This window comes from Anarhichas minor, unplaced genomic scaffold (assembly GCF_050575085.1).
Source record: "Anarhichas minor isolate MPS153535 unplaced genomic scaffold, ASM5057508v1 ptg000026l, whole genome shotgun sequence".
Lineage (NCBI taxonomy): Eukaryota > Metazoa > Chordata > Actinopteri > Perciformes > Anarhichadidae > Anarhichas > Anarhichas minor.
In genome coordinates, this window is record NW_027466472.1 from 5355270 (window position 1) to 5366103 (window position 10834).

General features: G+C 42.7%; 1 protein-coding gene across 1 annotated transcript in view; it reads right to left on the reverse strand.

The window, feature by feature from the left end:
* The window catches only part of veph1 (ventricular zone expressed PH domain-containing 1), a 54751-nt gene extending 53427 nt beyond the window's left edge, over nucleotides 1-1324 (reverse strand). Inside the window, exons 1-2 of the mRNA XM_076100878.1 lie at nucleotides 1187-1324; nucleotides 807-1025 (exon numbers count right to left, since the gene is read on the reverse strand). Of these exons, the coding sequence (XP_075956993.1) occupies nucleotides 807-1025; nucleotides 1187-1324 (357 nt within the window). The remainder of the gene's footprint in view (nucleotides 1-806; nucleotides 1026-1186) is intronic.
* Nucleotides 1325-10834: the final 9510 nt, after the last annotated feature.

Here is a 10834-nt window from a genome sequence, read left to right on the forward strand (position 1 = left end):
CTGATGGGGAAAGTAGGCAAGATTGAGATTTACATTTTAAAAGACCCTCAGCAGTGATTACATAAAGAATATTTGCTCTTGAAGCAAAAAGACACCTACGAATATGTTGCATGATGGATGGATGTTCTAACTCATACTTGTATAGCCACTTTACTTCAATCTTCCTAATCTACTTTTACTTCCAAATACCCAAAATACCATTCAGCCTGCTGTCTGCTGTCTTACAGTAGATAGTTGAAGCCTATGATTAGCCTGTTAGCTGCAGCATTAAGTAAAACAAATGTCACAAAACAATAAAAATAACGTATTTTTGCGTGGAGTGTTGGTTTAAACCAGCGGTTCTCGAGCTGGGAGGATGAGCTCTTCTAGATTTTACTCTTTTCAGGATCCTCATTGTCAGACAGACAGAAAAAAGTTGAACAATGTGGCTTGGTATGTGCTTTTCATATTTGTACTTGTGTGTGCCTGACTAGCTAGCTAGCTCCAATGCCGGCAAGGTGTGCACTGATACATATCTGTGGTCATTTTTAGGTTGGTACACGGTAAATCCTCCTGTCCAGAGGTGGGTATAAACCGTAAACCTGCTTCTATGTGCCACTACTTTTTTTACACAGACCAAAACCCTGTCTGGCAAATTCACTGCTGAAGTATCGTATTACAGAGTCATTTTTCAAAGTGTCAACAGGTATGTCCAGAGGTATGTACTGTATGTGGCGTTTGTGCTTCAAACAAAAAAAAGAGAGCACTGCAAAACTATGTCTAGTGTGTGTGTGTGTGTGTGTGTGTGTGTGTGTGTGTGTGTGTACCTGCAGGATACAGCTGGTGATGTCCGAGGCTATCTTGGTATGCGGCGTGTCCTCTGTGTTTTCACCTTGCGGGGTGAGGTTATGTTCGAGACACGACTCCCACAGCCCCACCAGCGCCGTGCTGTGCTGCTCGATGGAGCCCGTCTCCCTTATGGCCGTGGTGATGCGCGTTATGCAAATCTCCACCACTGCCTGGTCATTGTCATTGGTCAAATAGTCCTGTCAGCCGGCAGACGGTAAGAGGGTACACAATTAAGGATGCGGTGATAAATGAAGGACAAAACGATGAATTATGGATGAGAACATGAATAATTATTCAAATGGACATTTGCCCTTTTTTTGATAATTAACATCTATGTGTGTTGGTTCTGCATACTGACCTGTGAGCAGGAGATGGCCTTGATCTGGTCCAGAGCCTGAGACAGACAGGCTTCGATCTCTGTGTCCTCCAGAGAAAACAGGTCCCCTGCTCTGGACAGATCCCTCTGGCCCAGCACCTGGCTGAACAGCTGGTGCATCCTGGTCCTGGTTTAGGACTCCTTTCAGACCAGTAAAGGGACTGGTGCTGCCCAGTTTAAGAAGCCTTAATTACAAATGAATATATCCCGGACATTTTTTTGTCTTTTGAATAAAGTTGTCCTCCTGGTTTTAGGGGACCATTTAGAGGGAACACAAAGTAGTTTGCATTGTCATCCCAAAAGAGTAGAACCTTCTAAAATTACAATTTTTCCAAGCACTATTTTAGGCATTTTGAGTCAAAATAACTTCATGGAGTAACGAAGGACACTTTCAAGAATTGATTGTGATTGTGTAAATGTGTGTTAAAATCCTCTTCAGTACCGTCCAGGCTCAGGTAGGTTGGACTAGAGGGGATGTTTTCCCGGGTCTGCCTGAGGTCTGTTACCATGGAGACAGGGCATATTCTGGAGAGGACTTTCTACAGCGGAGCCCTGAAGGAGAAGGAGGGAGAGACGAATACATTAACCAAAGAGAACTAAATGCTGGGATATTCATTTTGTATACAAATATTAATATTCTGGCCGGCGATAGATTGAGCAGCCGAGGATGAGAAAATTAATTTTGAGCCAGTAAGAGAAGCTGTAGAGGTTTTGACAACCAAGGAACAGTCTAACAGAAGTGGAGGTAAGTCAATATCAAAAGGAAAAGTAGGAGTTAACTTTAGGAAATACGCTTGAATACCTTCTGATACCTTATGAAGTCACTGCTCTACTCCGGCATACAACCCCCTGCAAATCATCCATCCTTCCTCCAGCTTCCTCTCCTTCTTTTCATCTTTCTAAAAGGTGCACCAAGTGTAAGCTAATGTGAATAATCTCTTTTGAACGGGACAAGAGTTTTGCACCAGAAGCGCTTTGGTTTCCGTTTGTAGTCTGAGTACTATCGACCAATCACGTTTAAGCAGGCTTTGCTTGAATTGAGGTAAACAGTCCGCGTGGAGAGCAAAGAGGCAGAACGCATTGGCCGAAATGCAATCTCAGAATCCACTGGCTTTCGTCTGAAGATGATGTTGCTTTTTATCGGTTTAAAATGAGCTTGTAAACTCTCTGGCTACACCGGAACCCCAGAATCACAGACCCTTGACCCCAGAGGCTTCTCTGTCGTCAGACCGATAGCCGACGGGTTCAGAGATCGAAGTGAGAATGATGTGAACTAGATGACTCTTGGTAATGTGTGACATATCAGCTACAAAATCATACATACCTACAGGCACACACACACACACACACACACGCACACGCACACACGCACACACACGCACGCACACACACGCACACGCACACACATACGCACACTGGGAATGTGTGACTACAGTTTCCACTGTTTGCTTAAACTGTGCAGCCTCAGTGACATGTTGGGTGACCGTCTGTGGGTGAAGTTATATTGTTTAGTCCAGTGCACATTCCACACCGTGCTGGGTTCAAATTAAAAGTATGACCCATGTCGCCGAAAAGGCAAAACCAGAATTGCATAAACAATCTTCAAAAAGGTTAAATGTTTTGTATGTATTCAAATGTATCATTTGATTTGTTGTATTCTTAATATGCCGTTCAGTATTCATTACAGTACTATATATGTATTCATAATGACAGATTGGTTTAATGAGAATGAACAGTCCTCTGCCTTTAACTCTTATGAATGGAGGCAGAGTTGAGGGAATTCAAAAGCACTATGTTAACCATTATCACTGTTCCTGTGAACCTCAATTAAACATTAAACACTGTGAGGGGCACCGGAAGGGCGGAGGGGGAGTTTTACACACACACACACACACATATATGCATGCACAATCTATGTATGCTTGTTTCAAAAAGTGTGTTTCAATCAACACAAAGCATATCTGTCCTCCCATATAAAAACTTAACACACACACACACACACACACACACACACACACACACACACACACACACACACACACACACACACACACACACACACACACACACACACACACACACACACACACACACACACACACACACACACACACACACACACACACACACACACACACACACACACACACACGTTCTTCAAAGCAGCCACCCTGTTTGTCTGCTGCCTCCTTTCAGAGGATGAGCAGCTAAGCATATGTATCTGTGTCATTGTCTTCTTGCTGCATCCGCTTTTCTCGACGATCGGACGTCATCGCACATCGTTTCTCTGAAAAGTCAGATTGGAACGAGCCCAATGCTAGACCAAAGGACGGCACAAAGCGGAGCACTCGGGGGACCGTTGTCTCTCCTGCCAAGTCGGTGATGGCCATAGAGAACCCGCCCACTGCCAGGATACCACATCAGGAATTCTTATTGGTCCGAGCCAGGCTGCTGGGGCCAAAACAACAAAACGACCATAAACACAGAGCAAAGCGATTTATCTGTCACACACACACACAGATATCTATTATCCTTGTACAAGCAACAATGAGAGCTATTTCTGTGCATGGTTGGAGGTACAGTATGTGTGTGTTGAAGGGGTAGCATACATCAATTACCTGCAGCATGTTTTTGTATATTGGATACATGCATTCTTGAACCTTGACACAAGAAGACTGTGAGTTTATTAGGCACACCTACAGTATAGCAACAATGCGGTCCTGCAATAAATCCTACCTTCACAAAGTTCACGATGTTTTTAGAGAGGTGATGATTCAAACAAAATTCAGAAAGTAATTCAGAAAGAAAGCAGAGACAGGGGAGATAGATAGATAGATGGATAGAGGATCTGAGAGAGACAACAGAGAAGAAGAAACGAGACACCAGGAGAAAAGGAGGGATGAGAGTCGGTCACACTCAGAGTGAAAGAGAACAGCAACAGAGCAACAGAGGAGCTGACAGAGACCCAGAGAGAGACAGCCAGAGGTGGATAATGTTTCTGTGTCCTGAATTCCCTGAGTAACCTGCAGACAACTCGCATACTGAGCTTCCATTATTCTACCTGAATGCCTCACAATAACTCTCTCACACACACACACACACACACGCACACACACGCACACATGCCATCCTCACTCTCCTCGCGAGTGAACTGTTGTGTTTATTTACTTATCCTTTCCTGCTCTCACTATGTCACAGCCTGTCTGAGTGACTGGGTGCCAGTGTGTGTGTGTGTGTGTGTGTGTGTGTGTGTGTGTGTGTATAAAAGCAGAGGAAAAAAATGGGTCTGAGGAATTTCAGTTCTTAAACAATCAGCTAGTTACTATTAATCACCCAGCTACAGCTCAGTAAGCTCAGGAATGCGGCCTTCAAACACACGTTCACAGTAAAAGAAAGTTGCCGTAGCTTGTTCCCGCCTGTTATTTCTGATACATTCTTAACTTTTTAAATACTTCACAATTAACCGAACAGCACATTTGAGTTGCAGTTTTACTTTTTTTCGTCTTGTTGGTGTGTTCTGTCATACTTCAAATTACAAATTCAAATTGAATGCAAAAGCACCCACATGTTGCAGGAGAGCTGTGTATGGGCCACTCGGTGAAGGGTGCCGGGGGGTGAGAGGGTGAGGGGGCTATGTGAGGACAATGTGACTGAAGGGCCTCTCTCTCTCTCTCTCTCTCTCTCTCTCTCTCTCTCTCTCTCTCTCTCTCTCTCTCTCTCTCTCTCTCTCTCTCTCTCTCTCTCTCTCTCTCTCTCTCTCTCTCTCTCTCTCTCTCTCTCTCTCTCTCTCTCTCTCTCTCTCTCTCTCTCTCTCTCTCTCTCTCTCTCTCTCTCTCTCTCTCAGCGCTCCGAGAGAGAGTGAAGGAGAAAACACTGGCTCTTTTGTATGACCTATAAGACAGAGCTCCCTCCCCCCTCCCTCCCTCTGCTCAGTCGGCCCTATCCTTCTGTGTAATGTGCACCTGCTCGGCCTGTAAGACATCACACACACACAAACACACACTCGCACAAATACTTTAGAAAGGAGCTGAGTGAAAGGGAGAGACTGAAGAAAAAAAGCCCTGCATTCCACTGTTTTCTCCACATTGCTGCTTCATATCTGACTGAGTATCTTTCTTTCAGTCTTTATTTATGCACAACATTTTAAGAATGGGGAAGAAGGGATTTGGAGTAAAGGCTTCCTGAACGCTGTTGCAAAGATGTTTAAAAAAAAAAAAAAGAAAACATTTTAAATTCCTCATCTCACACCATTGAGACAAAGTTAAAGATGCCCAACTGGCCTTCATTTTGCAGTCAGGAACCATTTGACAAAACATCCTGTAAACGTTCACCGATACTAAAGATTGCATATTAACTTTGTCTCAAATCAGTGTTTGTTTTGTTCATTTCTGGCAATATGCAAACAAGAAGCATACTTTCTACTTTCCGATAAGAGAAAAGCTTGCACCAGCATGTGCAGTAAAACTTCCATATGACTTAAGTACACATATATAAAAAGTTCAGTTTTAATTACTCCGCCTATTATTTTCTCAATTAATCGACTTCTCGTTTAGGCAAAAAAATGGTGAAATGGTGAACTGGTGAAAATGACCTGTCGCAAATTCCTCAAACTGAGAGTTACGTTTAGTTTTGTTCAACCAAAAGTCCAAACCCCGAAGATATTCAGTGTGCAGTGATGTAAAAACTGAGGAAACCAGCAAATCTTCACATTGGAGGAGCTTGAACCAGACTCGACTGATTGTTCATCAGCTCTAATCCGATCAACCTGCTGGTGGTTTTGAGTACATCGGAATCATTCCAGGACTCCTTGAAAAACCTGTTAAGCATCCCAGTCCACTAGAACGTCCCAAAATTGGTATCTGTGTGACAACAACTAAAGAAATGTTCATCTTTTATGCCAAACGGCCTCCACACATCAAACAGGTGAAATATGCCAGACTGTGTCTCCCGTCATATCTCCCCGTCACGTCCTGGGCAGAAATCCATTGTCCATACTAATGGTATGATTTAAGGCTTGTTGCCTTGGTAGTTATTCCCTATAACTGGGCCAATCAGTTATGTAACTGATGCCATGAATTTCATGAATAAGTAAGAGGACTAAGTCGCTATGAAGAGATCCCCTGAGGACTTCTCTGGAAATAGGTCCACCCTGCCGCAACTCTTCTTGAAACATAGACCGCCTAGGTTTCTCATATAGGAACATAATGTATGAGTCTACTGTATTATATGTGTGTGTGTGTGTGGGACAAAGGGAAAGTCCTCCATTATTTATGCCCTGCAGTTATGCAGCTGCCGAGCAACGATTGGGAATTACAGTATGACAGGAGCTGGAGAAAATAGCTACTGTAAAGACGCATCGGAGCCACTGAGAGATAAAGAAAGACAGAATGGGACATATGGAGGGACAGAGAGAGAAAACAGAGACTGAGAATAAGGGTAAAGCCCGGGAGCGCATATCTCACTTTCTCTCCTGAGAGCAGTCGCTGTGGATCCGATAAGAGAAAGCAGAACCAGACCACAGGAACACTTAATGTGCCACTTATGGATGTCACACTGCCGACTGCAGACATGTTATGAATACCAAAGAGGTAAGTTCAAAACGGTTCAATGTGACTTTGTGGCCTTTTATCCTGCTGATGGACTGATCAATGTATCGTTCCAGCTCAGTTACTAAGGAGTGCTATTATTGAAAGGCTACAGTATGGGAATCAGACATAAAGTATAGAGGATTTCTTTATACAGCCACAGATTTAACCCAGATTGGTCACAGTAAAACATATTTTGGGGCCCACCATGCTGAATTCCAAGGTGAAATGAATTTGAGTCCCAGACAGGGAAAAAACATGACAAAAAGAAGATCCCCTTCTAATAGAAGGTCCTTATAGACTGATTTGAATTGGCTTCCCATGTGTGTTTGTGGATGTAAGTGTGTGTGCGTGTGTGTGTGTCTGAGTCTCTGTCGGCATAACTGTGTCAAATAGCATTGAATCCAACCAAAAGTGTGGAGTGGGGGGGGGGGGGGGGGGGGAGAGATCCTCTTTGCTCTCAAGTTTGGCTCTGCTGCGCCGTGAGACTCTCGACCGCTGAGAGGATTTCCACAGCAGAGAGGAGAAGTGCATTATCGCCACACTCAGCCAGCTAACATACACGCACATTTTTTAAAGCATTCATTATTCATTTAGTTGCCTTCAGGAGCCCAAACTCAGAGAGCTGAACGGAAGCATGTTCTGGTTTCAGCATATACGGGTCTGACCCAGGAGTGTCGGCTTAAAGGAATAAATTCAGTGCATCAAATATTAGGAGCTCATTCTTAAAAGAAAAGTGAGCTGCGTTCAAATATTCTCAATACATGTTTAATATGTTTCTAAGTTTAGAAATCTTGCATCCGAAACCCTTATTTAGATTTCCTGTCTCGTGTGCGAGTAGGTGGATTTGATGGGCGATTTAACCTATTATGCATTAGAGTGAATATCCTGGAAAACATGTATAAATCAAGTTGTTTCCCTAAAAATATATACGCAACCTAATTTGACCTGTAGCTGAAATTCACCTAAATGCCATCAGAACGAGGAAATGCGAAGATGACTCCAGTTTAGTCATCCAATAATTCCTCATTCCAAGATAACATGCGTACATTTTGTGAAACCAAGTCAAATGCTGAATCAAATTAAAGACTATGAGTCTGGTGTAAGGCAACATGAATGCATATGTTCTAAATTACACAATAAAATGCTATAATATTTGATTTGGTCTTTGCAGTGTGGAGAGAAGCAAGTGAACGAATTTGGGCTCCAGTGTGTTTCTGTGAACTGGCAGCCTCCACATGACGGATTTGGCCAGAAAGGAGAAAAAATGAAAACACGAATGAAGGGATTGCAAGCTGCGAATACGCTTTGAATGGAGTATACCACAGTATTGTATACAAAGTAAATTAATTTCACGATGTAGGTGAAAAGAGAATTTTTATATCCGTTTATTATAGAAATAATGCATGAAAATAATCAGGACAGTCTCCTCCTTTCCTGGGACATCAAGATATGTCTGCCTTAGAAGTCTTGACCTTGAGGAGTCCCTCCTCTCTACATATCCACGCAGAGACACGCGCACGCGCGCGCGCACACACACACACAGATTACGAGAAGAAATGCAGACTAAATGTGAGTAATGTGACTGAACTTGCCTTTCAAGCTCCAAGAACATATTCCTCCGAATTTAAACTGAAACAGAGAGAGAGAGAGAGAGAGAGAGAGAGAGAGAGAGAGAGAGAGAGAGAGAGAATGGAAGTAAAACAGGTGTAAAATAACTACCCAGGATCCCTCAATGTTTCCAGCCAAACCTAAAACTTTTCACTATAAAGTGCCATATGTGTCTGAGCCGCACTTGTACTCTTACCTCCGTTTATCGTATGAGGGCAATATGTGTAGTCAGCATAAGCAATAATTAACAAGTAACCATATATTGCATTCAGTGCCTTTTGGCGACAACCCACAGAAAACACCTCTCCCATCCACCTGCGTGCTCCGCTGTGTATTCGTATTTAGGTCTCACGCGTAAAATGCATTTGATGCGCGATGAGGAGAGACGGTGGCACATCGGCGCTTTGACGAACGATTTCACCTGATCCAGTCAACTTTCCCGACCATCAGGGAATGCGGTGTGGCATTCATGCCTTAAAGCAGGCAACGCGTTTGTGTCTCTGACAGAATACCACGCAACAAGAAAAAAAAAAAAAAAAGCCTGATTCAATTCCTAACACCTACAGCTTACCTGCTCCGTGCAGGACGAAGGACGCACGGACACCGGAGCTTGCAGAGCTTCGTTCAGTAAGTCCAGACCTCGGTTCGAAGCGGCACATAGCAACACACATTACCCCTGCACAGCTTCAAGTTCTCCCACGGAGCAAGCCTTTTATTCATCCTCGTCATCCACCATTGCAAAGCGCGCCATCGTGCGGTCGACGAGGGCGCGCGGCTCAACAGGTGAATAGAGGTGGGGACAGGTTGGGGTGCTGCCTTCAAGTGCTCTCTGGAAATATAGGAAGTACACCTGGCGTGACATTTGAGACCTTTCAAAGTAGCGCATGGATTTTCCTCAGCTGGTTACACACTTCACCAGGTTTCATGGGAATTTAGATCAAGTTTTAGGATTTTATTAAATACACCTGTAAATATGATCAGAGTCAGCACCAATTAAAGGTTTCTTCCCATCTGCAGCTGGCCTCAATAAACCCGATTCTGATTTACACGTTTTTAATTTCTGTAGCTATCCTGTAGCAGCAATTCTGTATTGATTGGAATTAAATTTAACTTTTTGTTACAGGGTGAACCTTGCTCTTCTTTTCGCAAACTAATACTTATGATGTCTCGGAGTTTACAAGGACCGCTTAAGGCAGCATGGTACCACAGTGAGGATTGAGAGGGGGGTAAATGAGGCCTAATGACTGCATGGCTGCATTCCAGAGCAAAATTATCCCTAATCTCTTTTCCCAGCTTAGACATACTGTTTAATGTTTGCATGAGTGCCTCAATGAATCTACTGGCAGGGTAAGGTGCAGAGGAAAAGGTAAAGGCCATATTACATTTGTCAGCTAAAGGCCTGGCCAAAAGTCCACTGTATGTCTTAAACATATTAAACATTGTTATCGAGAGACGAAACAATATATAAATATATATATATATATATATATATATATATATATATATATATATATATATATATATATATATATATATATATATATATATATATATATATAGAGAGAGAGAGAGAGAGAGAGAGAGAGAGCTGGAGAGACGAAACACTTTTTACATCATTTATCATCATTTCATTCAGTCACGTGAGGCTGTTCATTCCTGATTGTCGGGTTTGATGAGTTTTATCATTTAAGAGAAACAATAATCATATTCTGGGTTATTTAATATCGACGTCACAATCTGAATTTCAAAACGTACAGACGCAAATAATTCATAAATAAGACGATCGCATTCCGCCGGTAGAAATGGATCCTGTGCTTATAAACAGAACACAGGACACAGTTTGTTAACAGAGAAACACCTCTACAGTGGTGATTACTGTGTCTTTATTAGTTATTAGTATTATTAGTTACTATTATTAAGTACAGTGATCATGTGAACAGACACAAACTTCTCAAAAGTCTCTCCAGCTGTTAAAGCCGACTGACAGCTGTGATCAGCTGATCCTCCGTCATCAGAAACAGACGTCGCTTCACGTGACGCAACTGAGGAAAGGACGTCCCATGTCTCTTAAAACATATTTCCTCGTTCCTCTCTCCTCGCATGGTTTCCTCCATGCATCCCTGGTGAGAGGGACTAAGACACAAGGAAAGGACCCAAGTGAGGGAAACGGGGATGCAATTAAAAGACTTGGGATGTACCCTGAGAAGCACTTTTGCTTTCAAAATAAAAGCGAAGGATTTGTCACCTTTAATACTGGCAAAGAGGCTGGTACACACACAGAGGGTACACATTATCAAATTCAAAGAACATATTTTGAAACTTCGGAATTATCAGACTAAACAAAAATGAATTTATAAAATAGTTTCCATACTTTGACGTCTCTATTTTTAATTAGATTTGGCAAAACTGTTCATTGTAGCAGTACTGCATGGAA